Source organism: Lonchura striata, chromosome 6, assembly GCF_046129695.1.
Source record: "Lonchura striata isolate bLonStr1 chromosome 6, bLonStr1.mat, whole genome shotgun sequence".
Lineage (NCBI taxonomy): Eukaryota > Metazoa > Chordata > Aves > Passeriformes > Estrildidae > Lonchura > Lonchura striata.
This window is the reverse complement of record NC_134608.1, coordinates 32,897,350-32,924,355: the sequence shown is the minus strand read 5'-3', so window position 1 is coordinate 32,924,355 and position 27,006 is coordinate 32,897,350. Positions and strand designations below refer to the sequence as shown.

Genomic DNA, 27,006 nt, shown 5'->3' with positions numbered 1-27,006 from the left:
AAAATTTCACATTATGCAACAGAGTGAGAAGATACCAAATAACTTTTAAATAGATGGTTTGAAAGGAAACTACCACAGACAGTGCCAAATTATATAGTTTGTTTTCATGTCCTGATATAGATCAGGTAATCTGGAGCTTTGCTGGTAATTGGAGCATCTGAAGAGATGAGGTATCAGCTTGGACAATCAAAGGAGCTTGAGACAATCAAAGGCATCACTTTACCTTGGCAAGTAAATAATAACCAGTAAATCTCAGCAGTTTAAGAGAGGTTTAGAGATCTGATTATGAATTTAATGTAGCTTCTTATGTTCACATTGCTTTCATTGAGATGCTATCAAAAGAGAAGTAGGACCCTTCATTAGACCACTTGTAAAAGGACTAGAATAATCAGAAGTAGCTGAATGGAACAAAAAAAACCAAAACCAAAACAAATAAAAGCCATGTTATTATGAAAATATGTCTGAGTTACAAAGTTGGAATCTAGGACCAAACATTCCTAAAATTTGGACATTCACATCCAAGGGTTTGGTATAGCCATGCACGTTCTGCTGCTGTTCAGAGGATGTTAGTGCTTGAGTTTGGCTCAAGAGGGCAGGGCACTTTTGAAGTAAACCTACCAATCATTCATATTAACCATGATTTGACTCACATTAAGGAGTCACCTGAGATCATGAAAGTGATTCTTTTTTACATGAAACATGAACTGGAAGATGTCATCCAACATAGAAGTGGACTTTCAGGTCACTCGTGTGGGCATGGAGACTTAGGAATGGGTGTTTCTCTGTGCAGATCTGTTCCTCCTGAGCTTTGCTGCTTGCTAACGTGGACATAGCAATGAGAATTACTATCTGACCAGAATTCACGAGTTCCCCTGAAGGTTAAAACTGGAGTTTTCAGTTGGAAAGCTTTAATTTTTACATAGTGTGTAATAGAAGGATGTGTTTTGTCACTTTGAGTTGTGTTTATGCTGATCCAGTCTGTTTCTTGATCTTCTGTGTTTCACAATATTTTGTTCACTTGCTTTTCCCTCAAGCCTTGGCTATATATTTCACCTAAGTTTGTGTCTCCTCTCTCCTTGATATTTTTTAAAGATCTGTGATGTCATTTCTAAATGGGAACAAGCATTAAAAGAATTGCATCCTGGGAAATATGAAGGTGGCACAAGAATTGTAAAGTTGACCTATAAGAACAGGTACTGTTCTCTGTTGAGTGGCTTTACTACCGCTGTTGATTAAACATTCTAGACTGCATGTATCTGTGTAGATGATCAGTAATTTATAGTATCATTGGTGCCAAAACTATTTTAGCTAAGATGCAGTTAAATCCTACAGGAGATGTGATGGGTTTTGTCTGTTACATTTACAAAAGCATACGGCCTAGGGGTAAAACCCAAACCACTTTGCAATAGCAGAATAGACTTTAAAAGAGTTAACAACTAGCTGTAGCACAATAAGGCACCCCGGCACAATTTCATTTACCTAGATCCTAAAACACAATTGAAGAATATGTGTTAGGTGAAAGGAAGAGAAATCTAGAGGAAAAATCAGTAGTGAAAACAAGAATGCCACAACTTGCAATTAAGTGAACAATCACAAAGATGAAAAGGATACAAGAATGATGTTCTAAATCATACGAGCTGTGGAAGAGATATGTAGTAGCACTGTCCAAACTTTATGAAGAAAGAAATATTAAAAATTAGATGATGAAATATGGTAGAGAAGGGAAGTAAAAGGCAAAGATCTAAATCAAAAATTGGAATGAGTTAATCACTTATAATACAGGTAGGAATTCTGAATTACAGTAAATCAAGAGCTGTATGAGAACAAGGAATGAATTTCTTAGCAGGCAAAACAAAGACTGCCCCAAAACTGAAGAGTTCAATATTGAACAGATGAAGATTTTGTTGACTATAATGGTGGAAACGAATTTCTGTCAACTTTGTTAGTTGGTATAATAGAGGTGAAAGCAGAAGTTATTGCTTTTGACCCAGAAGGCTGTATTTGTTTCAGGAGTGAAACTTTGCAGTATTGTTTTGTTGGGCTGGAATGTGCATAGGCTAGATAGCAAGGATGTTTTGATACAGTCTTTCCAAGGCTGGACTGTTCTAACACCAAGGACTCTGATAAGACATTTGTAAGGTCAATATCGTACTAACAGTGTAGTTAATCTCAAAGTGACATAAAAATAAATAAACAGATCCACTGGAATTAATATCTCATGTAGTGGAATTGTGGAATTTATAGCCATAGATGCAGCTTGAAATTATGAATAATTATATGTGAATTAGGTGCTGTAGATTGTAAGTATGAGGAACAGTTCTGGGAACCATTCCCTAAGCTGGTGTCTTCAACCCCAATTAGTAACCTTGCTATGCAATGTCAAAAAAATTCCAAGCATGAATGGAATACAAAACAATAGGATGCTTTGATTTACAAGCATGTTTTCTTAAACAAAGTCTGCTAGCTGGGTCTCCTATTTCCTGCTGAAGCAAACTGAAGCATTTTTTAATAAGTCTTCAATGTAAATGGTCAAATCCAAGCTGGCAGGTCTGCAAGGCTGCCTCGTAGAAGCTTATACATGTATAGTAGAGGTACTTATTTTTCTATGATAAGCAGAGAAGACCATAATTTAAATATTGTCTGTCTGTGCTTGATTGGGATGAATGACACTGATTTAGCTGTGTTTAATAAGGATTGACTGTTTAGAAGTGGCTGGCTTACAGAATTCAAATAGCTTCCAAAGCTAGAAAGCATGTTTTGAGCCTCCTTGCTCAAATCTTGTTAATAAGGGAACCTTTGCTCCCAAATCTGTCCTGTATGCTCTCAGTGAAAAAAAAACCAAAACAAAACACACTTTTATTTTGCCTCACCCTGATTCAAGTTCCCAGCTGTACTTTCCATTCACAGTATCTTTTTATGTCCACAATCCTCTCTACTTTTTAGACTGTATTTTCGGAGCCAGGCCAAAGGTGAGACAGACCGTGAGCGGTTGCTACTGGCCTTCCAAGTGAGCAATGAAATAGCCAGTGGAAGGTTTCCTGTTAATAAGGAATTAGCTCTGGAAATGGTGGCTCTAATGGCTCAGGTGAGTATGACAGAAATCCTCTCTTTTGTCCTCCTTCAGCTGTACACTCTGTTTGACTAAGCAGCTCCCTTTTATATCAAAAGCATATCAAATATACAGTGGGATGTATCAAGCAAACACAGAGGTAACATGACAAATACATTATAGTAGCCTACATATGTTAGAACACCTTTTGCGGTAGGGAAATTTGCTGTAGCTGTGTCTCTCCTTTCCTTCTCAAGAAAAATATTGGAAAAAACAGAGTGAAGCTGAACTATCACCAGACCTGCTCCAATTAGTACCTTAGTAGAGATATGGAAATAGTACCACCATTAGAATTCCATTAATAGTGAAAACTTCCCCTCTTGTACTACCAAACCGTCTTACTCAGGAAGAGCATCTTCTAATATCTTACATTAGGTCTCCAGGCTTGCATTTAGTGTTTTACCACATAAAACACACATTGTGGGTTGTGGGCATAATAAGCAGTAGAATAGATTTTACTGACCTGAAACTGAGTGTTGTATTTGTTAAAGCAGTGTAAACTGAGGTGAAGAAGTTGTGGACATGGTCCAAACTATTTACAGATATGCTGTTGTTTTAATTGGCCAATTGAAAATAAATCCCCAAAGCCTGAAAGTTTATAAGGATGTGTCTTCTCACAACAAATACCTGGCTGAGATCATGTTCCACTCTTAGATCTGAAGACAATTCCTTTGGCAGTTGAGTCTTCAGTGGTTGCTCTTTTGGATACATTTGCTATGGTTAATGCCATAGACAACATTCCCCAGCTGTGTCTTTTTGCATGACTAATAAACACAGTAGTTATCAGTATGGGAATTCATGGAATGTTGTACTGCATTTAAAACATCATAGTTCTGTTGCAGTTTAAACTATAACATTGTCTTAGGTGGAATATGGGGATTTGGATCGACCAGGATCTTCAAGTCCTGGGGTAACATCACAGTTGAAAATGCAGCATCTTCTCCACCAGGTTTTAGATAAATTCTACCCCAAACACTACAAGCAAAACATTACTCCTGAACAGCTCAGGTAAGCTGTTGGTTCTTCATTACTTTGTACTGAAATCAGCTTTTACTTGCCAAATTGTCTTTACATTTAAGAAGTTTCAAGGAGCCCTGTCAAGATTATTTGATGTAGAAACTCAAACAAAACAAGAGTGTCAGGAAAAGATTCATTTAAAAGAAAGAAACAATATAAAAAGAGCCAAATCACCAACTAATTCTGCCATAGACAAGAAATTTAGGCCTTTCACTTCCAAATTAGACATCTTGGTTTCAAAAAACTAAAGCAAGCCTGAGATGAATTCTGAGTTTTTGTTTTACACTTTTCCCCAAGTGTCAATTGACCCCAGATGCCTAACATTTTCAATGAGCCATAGAGCCAGTTTATATGGGTTGATTCTGGCCACACAGTAATTCTGGTAGGACATATTTTGGAAGGGTTTTTTGATGTTCTGACTTAGAAATTCTCACACACAATGCAGAGAGCTCAAATACAAAATTCAGATGTTGCCACAGGTCTCAGATCTATCTCATTTTATGTGAGAGAATGGTCTTCCTACAGATCCTAAGCTACTTCGGGATGCAGTGGTGGAACTAACACAGTTGCCTCCTTTTGGAAGCAAATTCCATCTGCATGTAGCAAGGTAGCTGTCAAGCCATCCCTAGTGAGCCAAATCAAGAGTGAGTTAATACATATTGCCACTCTTTATACAGCATATTACAGGCAAGGTATGAGGAAGGTGAGAAAGTATGTGGAAGTAGAGAAAAGCTAAAATAAATTCACATTGTAGAACTGAAAGTGCTAACAGCCCCATCTGTAAGTGATGTGTAGATTGCTTTTTAGAGTAAAGAGGTACATTTATTAACTGTTTTAATTTTACACATCTTTTCTTGGAAAACATTACTAAATAATACTGTCTTGTGTCTTGGATTCCTGAAGGCAACTGACAGACAGGCTGGCAACAAAGTGGATGGTGCTGCAGGGATGCTCTCCACCAGAATGCATTCGAATTTATTTGACAGTGGCCCGAAAATGGCCTCTCTTTGGAACCAAAATATTTGCTGCTAAGGTAAATGGAGCACACTTTTTTTTGTTTCCAAGAGTGAACTATCTGAGCAGAGACATACCTACAGTCTCTGGTAACTCAGATTGAAAATGCTTCTATTTCAGAAAGGGGAAAAAACTGAAGAACTGAACTGAACAACTCTATTGTGAACGAGAAGCCCTGGTACCACATAAGTTGAAAAAGAAGGAAGAAAAGTATATTCTAACCACTAGGGTTTGCTAGTGTTCAGTAAATAAATACTGAAGGTTCCCTGGCTGTGTCAATTGATCATGATACAGGGTACTACTGGTCCTTACAAACCTTGCCAAAGCTTTCTCAGGCAGGAATTTTCCTGGACATCAAGGCTGCAATGGTAGTTTAAAAAATAACATTTACATACCACAGTGGGGGAGGAAGGGAAGAGTCTCCCTTAAGTCACACCTGGCAGCTGATGCCAGCTATAAAGAGAATGGGTCCTTCAGTCCTGTTCTCTGCTTGACACGGAACCAGATGCTTTCCTTGCCACATGAGAGAGGCAAGCACTGCTAATGTCCTGTTGCAGAAACAAAAATGAAAGTACACATTGGGTAAGCTAACAGCCCACAGGCATCAGTGGGAGAGCAAAGAACAGCTACAGGGAACGGTTCCCCCAGTAGCTTGTACCATCCCTCACCCCATTACAGGCTAGAGCATTGTACCTGTTGCTCATGCCTGAACTAATGTCTTAGCACATAATGGTTGTCTGAGAAATCAGACCTGTTTTGGCATTAACCATCTTCCCCATCCCAGCAGAAATTTCTGCTGCTGAAAGCTTGAGGGGTCTTCTTCATGGATACATGTCTCTTGTTTTGAAGTCAAAGCTGCTCTGGTTACAGAAAAAAAGTCTAAGGATACAAGGGACCTCTTGAGTAAATATACAAGAAAATAAATAATAATAAATATACTATATACTTTTCAAAAGACAGTTATTTCCACTGTCAGGACTAAAAGAGGTTACTGTCAGAAGAGGTTACTGGTATTTGAGGCTACTGACAGAAAATGTAATTGAGTATACTGAAGAATCAGAATATACAAGAGGTCCACCCACAGGTGAAAGTGTTGGTATTCCTGATGATTAATGCATGCTATAACTTTTCAGCAGTTAAACAGCAAAGCCTATGGCATTAGCCATGTAATAGCAGATTCCAGGAGAGATTTTCTGTTATTAGCCATAACAAGTCATCTTCAACAAACAATTGATGCACATTTGCTCTAAGATTCTGAAAGAAACAATATGGCATTGATGTGATGGTACTGCATACACTGGTATAGAAATGAGCAGGTTTCATTGCCTTCCTGACAGGAGCAGTACAAATACATGTGCTGAGCAGAGTTGCCATGCTGTTGCTCTGTCCTAGCATTTCCTTCCATTTTAATCACACTGATGGCATCTAATTATTTCAGAGGCTTTTTTTAAATCCTTGTATCTCTAGTGCCACTACTCCAAAAAGTGTATGCAAATCTGAAAATGTTATTCCAAATTTTGGGGAAAGTTGTCTTAAAAATCAAAGCAAGTCACACCAGTAAGCCTTTAGGATATTTTCTCATCTTCACTTTATCCTTAAATCTCAACATTTATGTCACAAACATCATTCTGTGGTGTTCAAAAAATACCTGAATTAATATTTTATTTCTCTCTAGCCTATTTTGCCTTCCTCATTGGATGACTGTCCAGTCTGGATAGCTGTGAATGAAGATGGTATCAGCATACTGGATTATAGCACAATGGTATGTTGAGGAACACTGTTTCAGAGGAATACCTTACCAAGCACAGAAAGACATTCCCCTGAGTCCAGTGAAAGTCACTAACAGTTTGTCTTTAACTTCAAATGTGAATTATTATTAGAAGTTAGTTTGTAAAAGTTAGACATGAGGGTAGTCAGTGTTATGTTTGAACACATCATAGACAAAGGAAAATTACAGCTGCAGTGTAACGTAGGGCAGCAAACATGTTCATACATCTTGCAAAAATCTCAGTGGTGTGTGCTTTACTACTGCCATCTGGAAGATAACAAAATCTGTACTGCGAAGTAGTGAAGCATCAAGCACACCAGGAGAAAACTAGAAATGCAATTCTCACTTGAGTTTTCTCTGCCAGCTCTTACCTATAGAGCAATCTACTGCCCTTCACTGCTGGAGACCTGGTGTTCTTACAGGAAGTGGCAATATAAACAAAGATATTAGTTTAAGTTAGACATTTGGAGTTTTTTACAGAACTATGACCTTTTCAAACTCTCTGTCTGCAGCATTTGAAGGTCTCTTATTCATACTCTTCTGTGCTGACCTTTGGAGGCTGTCGAGATGACTTCATGATTGTAGTCAGTAAAATGAAAGAAAGAAGTTCTGGAAAAAATAGCACTGAAAAACTGCTCTTCACAATGGCAATTCCAAAGGTAATTACAAATGAAAAGTGAGTTTCTTTTCAGCTGGCAGCATCAGGGCTGGGTGTTTTGTACAAGCCCTGGGGACTGGTACTTGTAGCTGCTGCACTAGCTGTATGTATTCAACAGATCTTTGTAAGCTGGAACCTTTCAACAAGAGACTTATTCTACCTAACTTAAATACAGGGCTTCATTTTAAAACTGAACAATTCCATGGGAGAAAGCCATTTAAAAAAGCCATGCAGTCAATAGATTCTAAAAATCAAGGACATTCTTACCTCTAATTGACTTACAGTTAATAATTTTCTCTTTTCCCCAGATTGTTGAAGCAACACTTCTGATTGCCAGCTATATTAACTATCGTTCAACTCCTTCACTGCTGTCTTCCACACAGCCCTCACAAAGCAAAACACCTGCTAAGAAGCCCTGGGAGACTGAAAATCTGTGCTTTTTTCCTTCCGTGCCCCGAAGCACAAAGGGGCCCACCCTGCTCTAAGGGCTTGTTCCACATGAGCTGATTTTGTTGGTTATATACCACAGATTAATGCAGGCTCTGATTCTTTTTTCCATAATAATAGACGAAGTTCCTTAGAGGTAGAGACAGTGTTCCTTCTCTTAAAAAACCCAAAAAGTTGATTTGGGGGACTGTGCAGGAGTTTCCTTTCTGCGACACACTCCATCCAAACTACCACTCCTCAGGTCATTTGCTTGCACAGTGCTCCAGTCATAATATCTGCACTTATTCTTCCATCTCCTACTGTACTGCCTTGCTTTACAAGTACATACATTTTTTTTTTTGATCCCTCCCATTTTCAGCTTTCAAAGACATAAACTTTTGTGTTCTTGCTCAGACATGAAAGGAAGACATTGCTAAGAAAGAAGAGGAATTAAACTCACAAGAATAATTCTGATGCAAGTCAAGGGTGATTTCAGACCTGAAATAGTGAGTATAGAATTAGAGTTCAGCAGTACTTAAGAGTATTTTCAACTTTAAATAAAGGTGGAAGCCCAGAGTCTTTTCATGTTGAGGACTCAGAGCAGCTGGGACTGGGACAGTGTCAGAGAATGCCCTGGCACCTACAGGTCCGATGCATTTTGGAAACCGACGCTGTTCTATGCAATAGATGAACATTAGATTGCTGCTGCAGGGCAGGGCTCAGCATGCCACTTGCTCCATTCTCAGACAAGCACTTTCAAAGACTTTCTGATAACCACTGTTGTAGATGTGTTTGGAACTGCACATTATGTCAGAAAAAGGAAGACAAGACAAGCAAATTTTGTACTTTTTCTGTGTTTCAGCAACTAGTACAGATCTTCCCAGACAAGCTCTGCCATTCTGACTTGACAGAAGCTGCTTCTTTTAAACTCCTGCTTCCTTCATGTACCATAAGCAAGAAGGAGGTAGTCAGCAATTGTGTACTCATGTTCTTCTGACTTTCCTAAAGAATGTTGGTTTGTCTGATTTTTTTTTATCTGTTTCAAAGGGACTTCATTTTGAGATTATTGAATTTTAAACACATAAAAGAAAAATATCAATTCTTCATAAAAAATCTAAATCTACTTAGTTTAAGTTCAGCTATTTTGATAAGCATTCTAACAAAAGTTAAGAAAGAATAACTGCACTTTGAAAAGTACTATGTCCAACTACATAATAGTTATGCATTCGTGGGCAGCTTTCCCAAATTAAAACAGTGTGAATCCAACCACCAGACAGAAGTCAGTAATAGCAAACCAGTTATTTGCAAATAAACAAACCAACCATACCAGTGTTTTTACTCCCTAGTAAACCTTGACACATCCAACTAATGCAAATGGGGAAGCTGATACATCAAGGCTTTTTTTCATGCTTATGATGGGTGCAAAGCTACAAACTAAAAGAGAACAACACGGGGCAGACAAAAATTGTTCTAAGCAATCCCTCATCAGCATCTTTGTAATACAAAACAAAAAAACCCAACCAACCAAACAAAACAAACCCAACCCCAAACCATCCTATGGTGAGTTACAGTAACAGTATGGCAGACCTAAGACAGGAAAAGATTCTATGAAAAGTGACCTGATTTGCACATACTGTAATGTACTCGTTATGAATTTAAAGACCATCCCTTGAAGGCACAGAAAAGGGCAGAAGATTTCTGAGCTGAAAATAACTTTAAGAAGGCATTTAGTAATTTTTGTTTTCCCTTAGATACTTTCCAGTCTCTGTATGTCCTGACAGTAGTTTGTATTTCCCCTCTTTCTCTCACAATTATCTTAGTACAGCTGTATCAGTTAGAATACACAAAATGTTACTCCTCCTCACTCTATCACCTGTGCCTGACATTTTCTCCTGTATCTGAAGGTCTGTTTGACAGTTTGCTTCTGGTATCCCACCAATAACAAAGCTGCTTCAGAATAGGCTGGAGTCATCATCAGTGCTGGGGATGCTCAAGGCATGGAAGTCTCCAGTTGGCAGGGCTGTATTTCCTCACATCCTCAGAGACTTGAGGAGACTTGTACCAGGGCAAACAGGAAGCAGAGATGTTAAATAAACAGGAGCTCTCCTGAAACTCATTATTTTTTGCCACAGCTGCACTTTAAATTGAGAAGCGTGATACACAAAACTTACTGTCTTCCTTATTTCTTAAAAATATTCACCAATACTTGAGTGTTTCAGGGACCACCCCACTCTGATGGATGCACATACCCCTCCTATTTATAGCTTACCTGTCTTCAAACACCCCACCCTGTGCAGATACCTACTTTGTATGATTCTTTGGTAGAGAAAATAATTTTTTATTTTAATCAATGCTTTTGGCAATGACTGTTAATGCAGCATAGAATGAGATGACAAAAGCCTTAGTGTTCCTAACTGCTGTGTGTAAGTAAAAGGCTGTCTGGAAGATACTGTGAGATTTCTGTTTGTTCTTAATAAAATGCAGCTCGTGAATTAATAACCATGAATTAAATGTGTATTAGTCTCAGAATGAAATAAACTATTTTAAAAGCCAAAATATTCTTGATGTAAACAAAAATGAACATAGATTGTGTTTGGTACCCAGGCACAAACCAGAGCAGGTACAAACCTGCCCTAGACTGATTCCTTGTTTCTCTCTGCTGGTCTTAGCTTAAGTTGATGACTACACCAACTACACCATGGGCACAGGATGTTCACTCCTTCAAAAGATTGCTAAAGCAATCTTTCAGACTTCTTGCTGTGGCACTGCTTCTTGCTAATTTCTTCAGTGCACTTTTTGAGGACTTCATGGAATTTTTACAGCATAGACAGCATTCCCAGCACATCCTTGAGTCCACGACTCTGTCCACTCTGTTGAGACATCTTTTCTGACACAAAAGGCAGTGACACATCACCAAGCTGCTGCCTTTCACTTGGACAACTTCCTGTGACATGAGCTAACCTGTCTTTCAAACTTTGTAGCAGTGTGGAAGAAACCCCACAAATCTCCTTATCTCTACCTAATTGCAGGATGGTATGGTGCCAAGTATTTACAGATTATGTGGACAAGCATGGTTCAGCACTGTATGCAAAATAAGCATGAATCCAGACTCCTGCCAACCTGTGGGTTTATGACACTTCAGTCACCTCATTTATATTACTAAGGAGTTGTGGAATATATAGAGAAAAATACCAGTTAAGTGTTACAGTAACTTTTATCTTATCAACAAAGAAGAATTTCCCAAGTTACTGCCAAGAGCACTGATCATTAAAACTTTATTCACATTCTCATTACCATCATTTTCAACAACACATGTGCCTCATATTCTCAGAGTAACTGATGTGGCCCTTTAAATGCCACATCTTTTCCATGTCCTGTGTCAACCAGGCCCTGCCTCATTCAGCAATGGGTTCACATTTTCCCAGTGCTCCTGATAGTTAAGCATTTACTTGTTGCCCTGTTCTTTTAAAAGTTCTAAAGTTCTTTTAAAAGTTTTCTATGCCTTCTAGTGTTTACATATTTCTACTGGAGTTCTCATGCACTCTTCATGTAAATAATGATTGTTTTACATTCTTCTTTATGAGAAGAATTGATGGACTGTTGATTTGACGAGTGTGGTTGGAGAAGTAGCAATTTCATCCTCCAATCCACTGTCACTTTTAGAATTCTATATATTGTGAGGTCAGAAATAAAACCTTCTCTTTTCCTTCTTTGGCATCTTGAGTGAGTGTGTGAGCTATTTCATGTCGTAGTGCAACACTTACTGAAACCATTCCTGTTGCCTTTGACATCCTTCAACTGATTCATCGCCAGCTGGGCTTTAGCTTTTCTAACTACATCTTGAACAGTGTTGCTACATTCCTCCCAAATTACCTGTCCTTAATTCCACCTTCAATATACTTCCTTTTTGTGTTCAAGCATAGCCAGGACCAGCTTGCTCATCCATGCAGGCTTCCTGGCATTTCTGCTTGACTGCCTGCTCATTGGGGTGGACTGTTCTTGATCTCAAAAGAAACGATCCTTGACTATTAATCAGCTTCCTCAGATCCCTCTTCCCTCTAGGGACCCCATCACAGGGGACTCCCTTCAAACAGATCCCTGAAGAGGTCAGTCTTCAGATCTCTTATGTTTATTTCATTAAACATAACTGAATGCAACGGTTTAATTTTCTGGTTTTGTCCTTCTGAAATTCTCCTGTCATCAGGAAGTTACTATCTGAACTCACACATCCGCTTTGGTATTTAGAGTGTTTTTCAAACAAAAGGTTAAATAAAAACCAAAGAATATATACTTGCGTCAGTCCAGCCAATGTTATTTTACAATTTTAGCATAATTTTCAGATGCATGAAACAGTAAAAAAATGATGAATTTTCTTGTCTCCCTTTTCCCTATTTCCCTATAATTCTTTTCTGGAGAGGCAAGAAAAAACCTGTTCTGTCTGAACCTAAAAAGTTCTGCTCGTGGGGCAGTTTTGCTTGCTCTTCCATGTGTCCCTCTGAGTCCTTCTAAAAGTTTGCTGTCTTTTTTTCAGCTATTTTATTTCATTTGATTGTGGAACTGTCTTCCTCTGCTCCAGGATCTCTTGACAACTTTTGTACACTTCTATCAAGCAGTCCAGTCGTGGCTTGGAGCTCTAGAAGTCAAACAACAGAGGATCAGGCTTTGAACTGAAACACCATTTAATTTTACCCAAACAACAAGCAGTGGTCAAAGTATAATGATTTTTCATAATTTCTAACCTGGACTATCTTAAAACCAGCAAGGAAGTGCAAGTTTCATGGTCTCACAGCCCCTATGATCCTATAACTTTTGAGCTCCCAAAACATTATTAAAGTCCATCAAATGCCTCCTTGAAGAGTTACTTAAGAGAACAAAAGGTCAAATCAGTGCAGTAAGCTTCCTGGGCTGAGTGACATGGGAAATTGTATTTTTGAAGGCTGACATAACTTAGAGAAACCCAATGAAGGAAACACAAAGTTACAAATCCTTGCTCCTTCAAAACTAACACACTAACTCGCATGTTAAAATAATTACAGACAGGTACTGAATTTCAAAATGGAAGAGTTCTGTACCTTCTTTCCTGCTGGAGTCAACTCTATCAGTTCTAAGGTTATTTCCATGAAAACAAAAAAAAAAAAAAAGAGAAACAATACAGATGCCAGGCAGAGCCTTTGAACCTGGAAAGGAACATACCTAACTATTATCAGGTACTTGAATATTTGAATGCAGCTATCTGGAATTTAGTAGTTGTTGATCTCCTGCAAATCTACTTTTTCCGTTGTTTATATGCAAAATATCTAATTTATATTACTGTTACTAAAGATTTTTACAATTGTGAGACTGAGTTAACCATCAAGTGTAAATGGAATAGATTATTTATATTCCTAAGTATTTAGGTGAAGACTGACTGTATCCAGTCACAAACTGTTCGCAGATTACAAAACAATCACCAGCAGCAGGGAAATTAAGGACAGAGAGTGCTAGGCATGAACACACGCACAAAGCAAATCCATTCCAGAAATGGGATTATGAACAGTCAGAACACATTAGCATGAGAAGAGAGAGGGGAGACAAGGTTACAGCAACACAAACATCTTATGATACATTAAACAAATTGGTCACAGCTTGTACCATGATCTTTGTCAGCAGGTCAAGCAGGGGAAGTCATTCCAATGCCAAGGAGAACTTTTGGTACACAGAGCTAAGAGAAAAATCAACTGCAGCACAGTGCCAGAGTTACGGTGGTAACCCTGAGCACAGGACTGCACAGAAAGCTCTACAAGTGAGCCAAAGACTTTTAGTTCACACAAATTCCTGGGTTCAGATTGACACAACTCCCTGATTGTTTGAATGGAGAGCAAATGAAAAAACCCATCCCTAGTATGTAGTTCTGTGAGATTTCAAATGCCACACATCCTGACAGCCCAGCCAGGGAAAGGCAACTGTCACCAGCTACCTGTAGCAGAATAAAAATATGCTTAGACAACTGATGCAACACAAAGACTACAACATGGATTTCTCCACCATTCAGTCAAACTCACTTGAAAGAGTGGCACAACCTCAGATACTCCCTGAGGATCTTCAGGGTCCTGGAGGAGGATACACAGGTAGTAGATAACTTTTTGCTACAAGACAAACGGACAAAAATCATTGGAGTATAAAAATGCTGTCAAACTGCCTGGAGTTAGCACAGAAGTAGGATCTGTTTCAACTCACTGGGCTGAAGGCAAATCCTGCCAGGTCACAGTCAAGTCTACAAATTTGTATCAACAGCTTTCACTCAATAAAGAAATAACGTTGACTGTCTATTAAGTTTTTAACCTAAGAAGAACACACACATGCTGGAAGGGTAAGGTCTGCTTTTCTACAGGAGCTTTGCAAACCCCAGCAATAGGAAAAATCATTGTGCTGTCGTAGCTTCTCATCTCCATCTTGATTACATATGGAGTTGGGCATCAGGATTTGAAAGAACAGCATAACACAAAGAACGAAACCCACTAGCTCAATGACAGTGGCATTATCCAAGGGATTGATTTGGCTTTTTGAGGTTGTTTGGTTTGATTTCTCCTTTAAAGGTGAGAGATGACAAATTAAGTTGAAAAATCTGAAGCTCCTGATGTCAGTAAAGCTACGGATGGTGCTGTGTTTAATTGCTCTGGTAAATCATGCTCATGAAAATACACTGGATGTGAGTGTGCCCAGACACAAGAAGACAGATTTTGTATGATTACCATATGGATGGCTTCATTGATAACCACATCCTTCACTTGAGCCATCTCAATGAAGGTTGTGCTCTCTTTCCCTGAGGCATAGGAGGAAGTCACCTGAATGCCGAGCGAGCCGATGACCAGCAAGGATTCCTGGTCAATCTTCACGAAGTGCAGGTATATGATCAGGCCAATCAGCGTGATGAAGATGGCGGCAGAGAGCACCATGCTGTTCTGTAACACAAGCCAAGAAAAGGCAGAGCTCTGGTCTTACAGTTACTTTAACACAGCTTTAGAGAAATTAAAATTGCGCAGCAAATTGTATATTAAAGCTACAGGTGCAAAGCATTTTTACTTAGGTAGAGTCTTTTTATTCACCTGGCTGGCTGATATCTATGTAGTGAGGTTTAAGTTAGTCTTTGCAGTATGCACTAAAAGAATTGGGAGCTGAAACTGAAAACTGCGAGAAAATTCTATTCCCTTCCAAGTTCAATGCAGAAATCTCAACCCAAACAAGCCAGATGTATCAATGAGAGTATTATGCCAACTTCTAAAGATGATGTCACTGACAAAAAAGTGTTGTGAAATGTTTACAGGAAGCAAGGGTGGATTCTCAAAGCAGAGGAACCCTCCTTCAGGATAAACACTGCCAGGGTGGTTTTCTTACCATGAACTGCCAGTCCAAACTTGTTCAAACCACACCCACTTCTTGCCTTAAATACCAACCCAATGAAATTTTGCTTTATCCTGTATTTTGTGTAAGGATCAATGTCTTTTGCATGCCACAGTCTTGGGATTGCTGTTACATTTTAATATATAACCAATGACACTATAGTCACCAGTAAATCATCTGAAGACCTGGTGATAAATTCTAAAGGTCCACAACCCACAACCTGTTTCTGAGACATGTTTTAGAGATCTTCAGGCCACCTACTCATGAATGAGAGTTATAAGTGACACTTTCTAAAGGAACAGAACTGCACAGCCCTACTACCACTCAAGCTGGGCCTGTACCACCATGTGAGCAAAAGAAGCCATCGCTTCAGGAAGCACACAGGACATCTCCAAAAGTTTGCTATCACAGGGGAAAAAAACAGTCATGAAGTACAGACACTGAAATCCACAAAAAGAGAGGGGCACTTTCAGGCCTGATTTCCTGGCTAAAGGAAGAATTGCAGTCACTTGCATGCAGGCTGCAGGAGCATGTGTAAAGACAAGCAGGAGGGCAGTGGGTGCTAACCACTGACTGCAGTGTAAAAAAAGAATGACATGCTTTCGTAAAAAAAGAAATTTAATCAGGAACCATCTATTTCTGTCTGACAACTGACTCTACCTTTGTTTCTTAAGAAGGATTACTGAAAAAAACTGATTTGCAACAGTCAAAGCATGGGTCACAGTGACCAGCTTCTTTGGTCAAGCTACTGAATTCAGTCTGGACATAACTTGTCTGGGTCCAGTTTCTGATTAATCCAAAAGCATTAATTTAGGAATCAGCAGACTTTTATATCTGTACTGCAAATATCTTTCTGCCTCAGCTGTGAAAATTGATGACATTCCCGGTGCAGTGCTCCCGGTGTCACTTAGAAAAATTCCTTTTGAGGATTAAAAATCATTCACCTTATTCAATTCCTCCTTAATTTCAGATTCTCACAACTCATTTCTCCAAGTGAACACGTGTTATTTGGACTCAGAAGGATGTGCCAGGCATCACTCAGCACCCATACATCTACCCTATCTGTCAAGAGGCTACAAACCAACAGAGGCACCCGCGAAGCCACTGGGGCAGGCAGGTGGCGGCCCGCAGCCGGCAGGCTGGCACGGCCGTCCCTTTGCCGTCACACACCCACCAGCTCGGAGCGGCCGGGGCGCGGGGGATGCCCCGGAGCGGCGCTCGGCGCCTTCCCGCGGGCTGCGGCCGCCCCCACGCCCCGGGCGCCGCTAGCCAAGGCGGCGCAGCCCGCGGGACTCCTGCGCGCCCGCGGGAGGGGCGCGGCCGGCGCCGTGCCGAGCCGCGGAGGGCCCGGGGCGGCGGGGCCGGTACCTCGCTGAGCGCGAAGAGCCCGTAGGCCGCCAGCCAGACGGCGGAGGTGACGGCGCTGAGCGAGCGCAGCTGCAGGCGCGGGCCGCGCACCGCCAGCTCCCGGCAGGACGCGCTGTGCTGGCGGCGCCGCAGCGCGATCGGCACGCCGCAGGCCGAGAGGAAGCGGCGCTGCTCCGCCATGCCGGGCGGGCGGGGCCGGCCGTCCTCCCGCGGGAGGAGCCTGGCCCGCCGGCTCGGCCCGCGCCGCCTGCCTCCTCGGCTGTGCCTGCCCGGGCGTCTGTCCGTAATCTCGATTACATCAGCGCTTTCTGCGGTTTGCACATGTTGATAATTCGTTGCCTGCTTCCTCTGTTTACGGAGTATGAGTGTTAGTTAAAGGGCACACGGGTTAGTGGTGCTGCACGTGTCTCTTGACGTGATGAAGAGCCTGGGGTTTTCATGGAATCGTAGACTGTTAAGGGACTGGAATGAAACATAAAGATCATCTGGTTCTACACCACCCGCCTTGGAAAGGGACACCTCACACTGGACTAGGTTGCTCAAGGCCTTATCCAACCTTGCTTTGAACGCTGCCAGGGTTGGAGCATCCACAACCTCCTTGGGCAACCTGGTCCAGTGTCTCACCACATGCAAAGGAAAAAATTTCTAATATCTAACCTAAATTTACCCTTTTTCCATTACTCCTAGTCCTATCACTACAACTCCTGATGGAAAGACCCTCTCTGGCTCCCCAGAACGCCCCTTTAGATACTGGAAGGTTTCTATGAGTTCTCCATGCAACCTTCTCTTCTCAGGAAGGTTCTCTTTTCACCCCTTTGTCCTTACCATCTGCAACTACATTAATGGATTTTCTCATCTGTACCATGCTTAGCTAACTACAAGCTCTTTTGATTTTTTCCCCCAAGGTTTAAAGCAGAGTTTTCTGGTCCCTTGCCACTAAATACATGATAAATTGGAGACTTGGCTTTGCATACAGAGACTTAATGGATCTTTGTATTGTGTTCCCTTTAATGCATTTCAGTTATTACTTCATGTGACTGACATAGCAGTAATATAAAACTACAGCTCTGTGACTTCGTGGTGGCTCTGTGACTACGTGGCAGTAATATAAAACTACAGCTCTGTGACTTCCAAACTGCCATCCTGATTTCTTTGGCCTTTTTTTTTTTTTCCCTTCTCCCACAGTTTTTGAGTGTTAGCTTTAATTGCAGGTGCCATCTTTCTGTGAGCAATTTACTTCATGCATGGCATCCTCAGAGCTCTTGGGTGGATACTGTATGTACAAAAAAGCTGTTAACTTGTTCTCACAGGGGCACCAAAGAAGTCTTAAGGGACATGAAAAAACAAGGGGCATCAGAGAATCACTACCGAGGCCTTTGCTTTGCCTGGAGGAGTGGTTGATGGCTGCCATCCATGGGAAGTCTTGTGCAGTACATCCAGGATCCCACTCTGACACAAGAGACCAGGTGGAGGAATGGGCTTTCCTCTTCCTCTGAAGAGGAAAGGTGAGCTGGCCTGGAGGAAAAAAAAAATTAACAGCAGACAATGAAGTGCAGAAATGGAGAAGAAAATACTGAAGTTCAAAAGAGGATGAAAGAAGTTAGTTGATGAAGTGAAAGTGGAAAAAACCCAATAAATTGAAAACAGGCTTTTAAAAGATGGAAGAAAGGTTTGAAATGGCAGGTGAGAAGGACTGAAGCATGTAAGCAGGAGTTATGGCAGCTGGTATGACAGCTTCAGAGATGGGGACAAGAAGGGGAAAGAAATATCAGAGTAAGAAGTAGAAGAGGTAAAAGCACTGTGAACAGCCAGGTCAGTAAACAGGACAGAAAAGAAATATGATCTCCTGGAGGAGTGATAACAATAATTCACATTCACAACAAGACACAAAGAAGTTATTGACATACAGAGATAGGAGGAGAACTAGGAAATCTTAAGACGAAAAAGCAAAATATGCTTGGATTTTTTAATATGTGTCTCTGGCAAGTCCCTATTTAACTATGTTTCTGCCCTGTTATCTCATGAGCTGTCAGCCTTCTTTCAAGCTTGTAGATAAAGACTGGACATTCGACAGTGGGAGTCCTGTTGCCTTGTCACAGCAGGGAAAGGTGGGGACTGCCACTTCTTTTTAAATCATTTGTTAATCATCCTTCAAATGTGCCTCAAATATGAATAGCTGGAGACCCGAGAATCGTCTCAGGCCACGATGCTCTGCGATCAATATTCGAGGTAGGTGCTGAACAGGTGGTCCTTCAATGCTTTATTAAGGTCATCTGGTGATGAGCGTCACCGTTTTCCTTCGGGGAAGCCACGGAGCGGCCAGCCAGGGAGCCGGGCTGAGCTGCAGGAGCGTGCGGCTCGCACACAGAGGGGACCTACACGTGTCAGAGAGAACGAGCATCTCATCGCCAGCCTGAGGCGCTGCTCGTTCTCTCCGAGCCCCCGTCCGTGCCCCCGGCGGCGGCAGTGGAAAAACCCCGGGCGGGCGTGCGGGCGCGGGGGCGGGGCGCGCGGACACACCTCCGTGCGCGCGCGCTGCCGTTGGCCGGCGGCGCGGGGGCGGCGCGCGGCGCTAAAGAGAGCGGGGCGCGGGCGGCGCGCGGCAGCACCGCCCGCCATGGCCCTGCGCGGATCCCTCGCCCGCCTGCTCCGCGCCCAGCCCGACGCCGCGCTCCGGCCGCGCCGCGGGGCGCACTCCGTGGCGCTGGTGGGAGCCCCGCTCTCCAGGGGCCAGGTGGGCATCGCGGGGATGCGCCGGGCGCCGCGCTCGCCCGGCTCCCCTTCCCCGGCGGGGCTCGCGTACCTGGCTGCGGGCAGCGCTGTCTGACGCGTTCCCCTCTCTTTGTCTCGCAGAAACGGCGGGGAGTGGACCACGGCCCCGCTACCCTCCGCGCCGCGGGGCTGGTGGAGCGGCTGGCCGGGCTCGGTGAGCACAGCGCGGCGGGCGGGGGGTGGCGGCGGGGGCTGCGGGGCCGCCCGCGCCCCCCTCCGCTCGGGGGGCAGCGTGACTCAGCCGCTCCTGCGGGCGGGGGGAGGCGGCTCCCGCCTCCGGTGCCTCACGGAGCACACCGTGCCCCGGCGCCGGCGGTGCCCGCAGCCCTGCGGAGGCGTCGGGAGGGAGAACGCCCGTCGCATGCCGCACCGGGAGGAGCCGCAGTGGGCCCTGCGGGGGTCCCGGAACAAAGAGCGGCCGGTGGTCCCGGCTCCCCGGCCGCGATGCGCTCCGGCTGCCCAGAGCAGCGGCACGCAGCCGAGCCGGCCGCGCTGGCGCAGCGAGCGGCGCACGGAGCGTGTGATGCTCCCCTGCTGACTGCCGCGGAGCGAGCGGCCGCCCGAACTGCTGTGCGCGCTCGTGGCATCCAGAGAAGGAACTGTGACTAACCCTCGGGTTAGCACGTAGTGTGGGCTTTGCCTTATTTTTTTTTTTTTCTGTGTTCGTTACCAGTTTGTTCCTAAAAGATTCGTATGCTTCCAGGTGATGAAATTCAGAATTTTCTGGAGAAATCGTCAGTTTTATATAAGAGGTCTTGTGTGAAGTCTTTGAAAACGCTTGCAAATGTCACCCTGTGAATGGGCTGTTTCTCGTCTTTTTGTGCAAGCAAATCCATGCACTTAGTTGTGATTCAACTTCTCACATCTATTCCGTCCACAAGCTGCAGAAAGCTGTACCACATTTACTAGAAACAGGACACGAGGGATAGAAATTTGTAAAGCTGAACTGTGTCTTGGAGAATCTTTAATCTAAAGAGTGTTACTGAAAATGGTGTGATGAAGATGGATTGCAGGGATGTACCACAGAAAGAACCAATATCTTCTCCCTGGGTGGTTAGTGTCAGTGGAGTTTAGATGCACACAGAGATAATTGCCTAATAACCCTCTAGCAATTTTATTCTGAATGGTAAGAATGCTTCTAAACAGAAGTAATTGTTCTTTGTAGCCCTGTAGGCTTATCCTGCATATCTTATGATTCACAAGCTGAAAAGTCCCAGTTGGCAGCCAGATGTGTAGATATTCTTTTCCATTCTTGTTTTATGCAAAGTATAGACATTGCCGTTGTTGGCAATACTTGAACTCTAGTGAGAATGAGCTGTAATTTCAGCAAGTGTGGAAGAGGGCATCTAAAAGAGGTTCTTTGTACTGGAATAGTTACTTAGTCTAAAGTTTATCTGAAATTAATAAAATGCTAGGTTTGAAAGGAGGATGCTCTTCTAAATAGTGCTGTAGGCAGCAGATTACTCAGTATCAATAACAGAATTTTATGCTGGAAGTCTTGGGGTTCTCTTTCAAATGGTATTACTCAGTATCAATAATAGAATTTTATGCTGGAAGTCTTGGGGTTCTCTTACAAATGGTTTAGAGCTAATGTTTCCACTTTGAAGGAATTCTTTGAGGAAAAGCTCAAACCCACAAAACCCAACCAAATTAAAAACTGGAAGACAAAACCCTCTTATTTGCCTGACACAAGCTCACTTCAATAGGAGCTTGCAGAAGGTATAAAGAAAGGGAAATCTGAGCCCTTTGATATAACTCTGGACAGGGGCCTAAGAAAAATCACGAGAAATTGATGTCAATGTATACAATAGAACAATATAAGTTTAATAATTAATATGTAAGTTATATAATGATAGAATATAAAATACGTTCAGCTCGAAAGCCATATCAGAGTCAGATTTGGGTCTGTATCCCTGACTCCCAGAGCTCTCAATAAAAGCACCTCCATACAATCATATCCCATGATTATGTGTGTTCCTGAATGCTAACACATGGAGATATTTTCTTGCTGGTTGTGGGAATCCAGAGCTTCCTTCTGGCTGCCCTGGAAGGCCTGGGACCCTGGCAGGGGGTCAGGAACCTCCCTGTACAGAGCCCCGAGAGACACTGTCTCTGATCTCTGTCCATGGAAAAGAGATTTCAATCTTACGGGATGAATTACAAGCTCTGAGTGTTCGAGATAAGTAATAATTAAGTGTGGCATGGGTGCAAAAGTAAAATTTTAGGATTCTAGATTAGGGGTTCAAAGGGGACAAGATGGAGGAAATTGGGTGTGTTTTGTCCTTTTTCTCCTTCTTCATGCCCTCCATGTTTCACTGCAGTGTTGGTATTTTTCTATTGGTTTAGGCTGGGAACACACTGTTCAATGTAGGTGACAGATATTGGCACATTATTGTAAATACAGCACAGGTAGTTTCTGGTATATAATGTTTGTAACATCCCACTGAGGGGCAGAGCCCCACACGCTGCCCTGCAGGACAGACCTGCAGCAGGGTAGCAGAACATGTTATAGATAAGCCAGAATAAACAACCTTGAAAACCAGCACAGACGAATTATGACTTTTTCTTTGGCAGCGGGGCTGAAAGACAAAGACTTTTTAAGATCTCAGAATCATCAATACCACAGATTCTGACAGCTGGTCCCTTAAAATTTTTAGAGGCTCTTCCTTCTGCAGTTGCAGTTTCCTATTGCTGGCATGTTCTTCCACTGGGGTGGTGTTGATGTCTGTTGCTGCTTAAGTCTCTGCAGCCCTTTTAAGAACAGGTTCTGCTGTGAGGACCCATCCTGAAACTATGACAGTCACCAGTATGCACAGAGGAGTAGTTTACAGTGCAAGGACAATCTGCTTGAGGGGAGGCTACTAGATGGAGGAGGATGCTGCCATGCAGCCTTTTGTACTGTACACATTTGTTGTTCATGGAAACTTAAAAAAATATTGTTTTTATATGTGGGCTGCTTATCTTTCTTCCCTGGGATGCCAGGATAGCTTTGGCTGCAGTACTATTGTCACAGTGCCATTATTTGGAGTCCTGTGGTATGTTGAACTGGCAGTAAAACTTTTGCTGCTTTCTTTGTCTTTCTAACACTATGAATTTTCTGCTCATACTTTTCAGAAGGCCACAGTATGAATGGAGCCACAGTACGATTCTAATTATTAATTTTGACATTCCATTTATCTTTTTTATTATAGGAGTTAATAATTTTAATGTATTCTTGATTGTTTTCCAGGAACAGGCAAATTATACTGAAGCAGACCAGGTTTCTACTTTAAAAAAAATAACATTTGTCTAAGACACAGGACTTCTTCATCTGTACTGGATAGTTCTGAAGCATTTGTGACCACAGAGTCTGTGTGTGGGGGTGCATATGGAAAGTGTTTGTTAAATGGCCCCAATTCCCTTCTTAGATATGAAAGAATGCTATAAACTTGATTTTCCTTGTCATTGCCAGTTTGAAACCAGGTATGAAATTTGGAATGATGCTTCCCTGTATAAGAGTGAGGCTGGATTCTGGGCCATCTAAAGAAGTACAGATGGGGGAAAGAAGCACTATTCCTCTGCATTAACAATAACTCTGAAAATTGCCCTCACAGTCTTTCAAGTGGAAGAGATTTCTGGTGATCAGACTCTTCTGTTTGCCTGAAATTTTAAAGTTTGTTTATTTAGAGTTTTGATTTATTCATTTTCTGTTTGTAATTCAAGTTCAACTTGACCTGTATAAAATGAAGGTACTCTGGAGGGTTCTCTAAAAGGTGGCATTTGGGTTTGTTACTTTGAATATGAAGCAGCCACATGGCTCTTCACATGCTTGTCTGTCCTATTTAATGACTTTTGTTGATAGTGCTCCAGCTGTATCAGAAAGAGTGAGAACACTAAACTTTTGCCAAAAAAGTAAAAGTACCATGTGAAAAGAGAGACTCACACCTCCTTGGCATGGGAGAGAAAAGGGTGCAAAACATGTAGGGCTGTGTGTTGCTCTAACAGTAAAACAGAAATGGGTGCAATATGTGGATGCTTTTGGACTTTTGTTGGCTAGGAGTGGGGAAGATAGGTGGCAGATGCATAAGTTACTGAAGGTGCAAAGTATGAAGTTTTTTAAAGTGAGAATTTCTTGGACCTCCCCTGTTTGCTGCATGTTAGGCAGAGAATCTGATCACACTTCAATCCAGAGTTTTGCTTAGTCCTTTTACTTGAGGAGAGAAAGGCTTTAGTCAGTTTTTTGTACTTAATAGAGAGCTACTGTGTCTTACTGTCACCTTTGAGGTGACTTAGCGCATCTGTGTTGCTGCTGGCATGGGAACAACTTTAGTGCAAGATTTCTTCCCAAATATTCATTCCTGTATGTTGACTGCTGTTGATTGCTGAATTAAATTTTTTTGGTCCTTATTTAGAACTGCACGCAGCTGGATTGCTGAGCTTAATCAGGCTTGGATTTGGGTTATTGTAGAATTGATTAGCAAAGTTTGGATCTGAGTTGCTGGCTTAACAAGTTGGTGAACTGCAGAAAACATGTGGCTTACACACAGAAAGGAACTATGTGTCAGAGAGAATGAGCATCTTATTGCCAGTCTTCTGTTTGACAGGAATAAATTCTTCAGTCATAGGTTTCATGAGATCAGTGTAGTGACTCAGAAAGGAGTAACCTCCTCTAAAAGAGGAGTGGAGCTGTTAATCCCTGTGTCTCTGGAGTTACACTACTGCTTTGCTCAAAACTATTGGACTCCTGTTGACATCTGCTGCCAGAAATAGCAATGCAACATTGCTTCTCCACCAAGATAGCTCATATGGTGAGTATCAGTCTCAATAAATCATGAGGCAGCTGCTTCTATATATCTCCTCTTTGTCTACCTAAATCTTCTTCAGTAAAGAGTTTAAAAGGAAGATAAACTGATTTTTAGTTATGTACCTATTATGCATAAATAAGTATAGGTGCTGGGATTCAGCAGATTTGCACTGGTAAGAGTTGCAGCTGCATTGTTGGGAAAATAATATTGATCAGCCCATCCAGTAAATGTGTTTAAAAAGTTGCCTGTATCCCTGAAGTATTTGACAAACTGTACCATTCTGCTTGCCCTGTATTTGAACTGAGATTGGATTTACATGTGAGAAACAAGATCTGTCAAGAATGAATTCTTGGATTAGACACTAGCTTTTACCTTAGTTGTTTCTCTTCAAAACTCAGTATTCTAAACTTGTAAAGACACTAGTACAGCCAGTCAAATATATCTAATCTCTAGAATTCCAATAAAGTCTAAATTTATTGTATAGATTTCATCAAGATCTAGCTTTTTTGAGCTATGTTTTTGGCTGTTGATTAAGTGGGAGACAGGCAAATTTTTAAATAACTGCTGGCATTTAAGCAGCACCTTGTTTAGTTAAATCTCTGTATTGTTGAGGTAAGAAATGCTGCTGTTCATGTGTTTTTATTTCTGATCACATCTGGTGCTAGTACTGTCAAAGCTAAGTATTCATTTGCTATGAACATCCTCAGAAATGAAAATCAGTTTGGATATAACTGAGGTCAGACTAACAGCTAATTCTTCCCTACAAAGCAGAAATAGGAATGCAATTTTTTAAATCCAGGAACACCCTCTTCCCCGGGTTTTCCCCTGATACAAAATGGGTAAATGGCAGTCCTCTTTCCTTTCCATTAGACACAAGCATGCCCAAACACTTCTGTTTAATAATATCAGTACAACACACTTATGTAGTACTGCAACTTACTTCTGGAAATAGACTTAATTACCTCTTTTTATTTATACAGAGATAAAGATCCATGAGACTCTGCTATTCTTGTTTATCTGTCAAATGTGGATTAGCCATGATTGGTTACCTTCAAAAACCAGTGGTTTGTCAAAAATCAAAGCACAGCCAAAGGGGCTGATTGTAACTGGCATTTGCAATGAGTCTTTGAAACTATGCCACTTGTCAGAATGCATCAGGTGTAGGTGCTGCTCCACTCTGTGAGGGAAGGCAGCCAGGAACCAGCTCTGATGACCTGGCAGGCAGAAGAAGCCCTGCTGGGGTTTTGGAGAAGAGCTGCTTCCAGGAGGCCTCCACTAAGGCTGTTTTTAGATTGCTTCTTCCCACCACATCTCATTGGCTGTCTTGCCTTGAGCAGGGGAGGATAAGCTCCCCTGGGCAAGTGTGCTCTGCTGTGCACAATCAGCAGCTGCAGTTTATGCTTTTGAATATTGTGCTTCGATATTCACATGATTACAGGTAGCCTTGGAAGCCAGGAGAAAAATGCCAACACTGAAAATAAAGCAGTCCTTGCAGTCAGCTGGTTCTGATAGTCTCTTCCTTTCCCCTTGCTGATGGAGCACACAATCTACTTTGGAATGAAAAGCTTTGTATCAGCCATCATTGATTTGATGTTTGTTTTTCCCTCTCCCTTTTGGCTGGTGCATACTCGAGGTTGCACTCTATGAAATTGGCTTTAAAAGAATCTTTGTGAATTTGGGGTAAATGTCACTTGGTGCTTTAACTGTAATTGTTCTGTGTGTCAGTTTAGTCGAAATACCTTTAAAAATAAAGCTATGCTGGTGAAGATCAGGAAAACCCAAACTGATTATTTCTTCCTAATCTTTAAATAAAGGAAGACTAGGGTCAAGGACCAATAAACAGAGCTCTTGGAGCTTTTGCATTTTTTTTTTTATTATTTATAGTGATACCCTTCATGCTAGATATTTTCATATTATAAAATTAGTTTTAATGCATGACTTAGCTGAATTTCTGCACCTATATAATTCTCTCTGGATTGGAGTACATTTAGATCACATCTTGGTTTATTTTTTTGCTATTAATTCTGTTGAAAGAGTGGAGTTACTAGCGGGAGGGGAGGCACAAAGGAAGATGGCAGAGTTAAAATTAGCTAATGAGATGGATTTTGATCTGCTTTACAGTACATGTGATCTATTACTGCCTTCTCATTTGAAACTTGATTCACATCTCATTGTAGACTCACAAGACCAAGAAGACCTATGGCTGGTGCATGCTTATGTGAATATGGTATGGAGGGCTGTGTTTGGACAAAAGGTGGAAATTTCTATTATAACACTACCTGCTGAAAAGCAGGGAATGAAGCACTGTAGTGAAACCCAAAAAACCAAAAAATACCCCCAAAAAATCCCCAACCTGCCCCCGGCAAAAACAAAACACAACAAAAAAAAAAATTCCACAGACCACCAACCCACTAGATTTTTCATTTGTATATGAAGAAGTAAAGTGGTCAGATGTTAATTTCTCATAGTTGTTAAGTGGGAGTTAGAGAATTTCAGTAATCACTAATATATTCTGCTCTCCCTTCCTCTCAAGCGTTACTTGCCTGGGTTAACAAATGTAATAACTGATTACTTCTGTAACAATCTAAAGCACAAGGTGCTTGTTGTTGAGGAAAGCTCTTTTGGCATTATGATCCTCATGGCTGTAAGGGCCCCATTGTGTTTCTGCAATCAGGAACTGTGTCTGGGCTAAGCTTATTTGAAGGGAATT

The 27,006-nt window shown here is 41.8% G+C and overlaps 3 protein-coding genes and 1 long non-coding RNA gene across 5 annotated transcripts in view; 2 read left to right on the top strand and 2 right to left on the bottom strand.

The window, feature by feature from the left end:
* PLEKHH1 (pleckstrin homology, MyTH4 and FERM domain containing H1) overlaps positions 1-9,766 on the top strand; it is a 49,644-nt gene extending 39,878 nt beyond the window's left edge. The window contains exons 23-29 of the mRNA XM_031505005.2: positions 1,093-1,193; positions 2,944-3,085; positions 3,975-4,117; positions 5,030-5,159; positions 6,816-6,902; positions 7,421-7,567; positions 7,875-9,766. Coding sequence (XP_031360865.2) covers positions 1,093-1,193; positions 2,944-3,085; positions 3,975-4,117; positions 5,030-5,159; positions 6,816-6,902; positions 7,421-7,567; positions 7,875-8,051 — 927 coding nt within the window. The 3' untranslated portion in view covers positions 8,052-9,766. The remainder of the gene's footprint in view (positions 1-1,092; positions 1,194-2,943; positions 3,086-3,974; positions 4,118-5,029; positions 5,160-6,815; positions 6,903-7,420; positions 7,568-7,874) is intronic.
* A 1,471-nt stretch (positions 9,767-11,237) lies between these two features.
* Positions 11,238-16,930, bottom strand: PIGH (phosphatidylinositol glycan anchor biosynthesis class H). 2 transcript variants are annotated; one of them, XM_021537045.2, is made up of 4 exons: positions 16,741-16,930; positions 14,724-14,933; positions 14,034-14,117; positions 11,238-12,625 (listed from the first exon to the last, which is right to left on the bottom strand). In XM_021537045.2, exons 1-4 carry the CDS (start codon positions 16,918-16,920, stop codon positions 12,524-12,526), a joined length of 576 nt encoding a protein of 191 aa, XP_021392720.2. In that variant the 5' UTR covers positions 16,921-16,930; the 3' UTR covers positions 11,238-12,523. The 2 variants fall into 2 exon arrangements, with proteins under 2 accessions (XP_021392720.2, XP_077640226.1); XM_077784100.1 differs by having other exon boundaries at positions 14,817-14,933.
* A 566-nt stretch (positions 16,931-17,496) lies between these two features.
* Positions 17,497-19,690, bottom strand: LOC144246483 (uncharacterized). Its single transcript, XR_013340174.1, has 3 exons — positions 19,544-19,690; positions 18,109-18,255; positions 17,497-18,013 (listed from the first exon to the last, which is right to left on the bottom strand). It is a non-coding gene; the product is annotated as an uncharacterized LOC144246483 (long non-coding RNA).
* Positions 19,355-27,006, top strand: part of ARG2 (arginase 2) — a 20,318-nt gene continuing 12,666 nt past the window's right edge. The window contains exons 1-2 of the mRNA XM_021537043.2: positions 19,355-19,474; positions 19,594-19,666. Coding sequence (XP_021392718.1) covers positions 19,358-19,474; positions 19,594-19,666 — 190 coding nt within the window. The 5' untranslated portion in view covers positions 19,355-19,357. The remainder of the gene's footprint in view (positions 19,475-19,593; positions 19,667-27,006) is intronic.

Coding starts and splice junctions, on each gene's coding strand:
- PIGH (XM_021537045.2), bottom strand. CDS start 16,920: ATGGCGGAGCAGCGCCGCTTCCTCTCGGCCTGCGGCGTGCCGATCGCG. Junction 14,118..14,723: donor TCAATGAAGCCATCCATATG/GTAATCATACAA, acceptor TTTGTCTTGTAG/CAAAAAGTTATCTACTACCT. Junction 12,626..14,033: donor AGGTTGTGCCACTCTTTCAA/GTGAGTTTGACT, acceptor TTTGACTTCTAG/AGCTCCAAGCCACGACTGGA.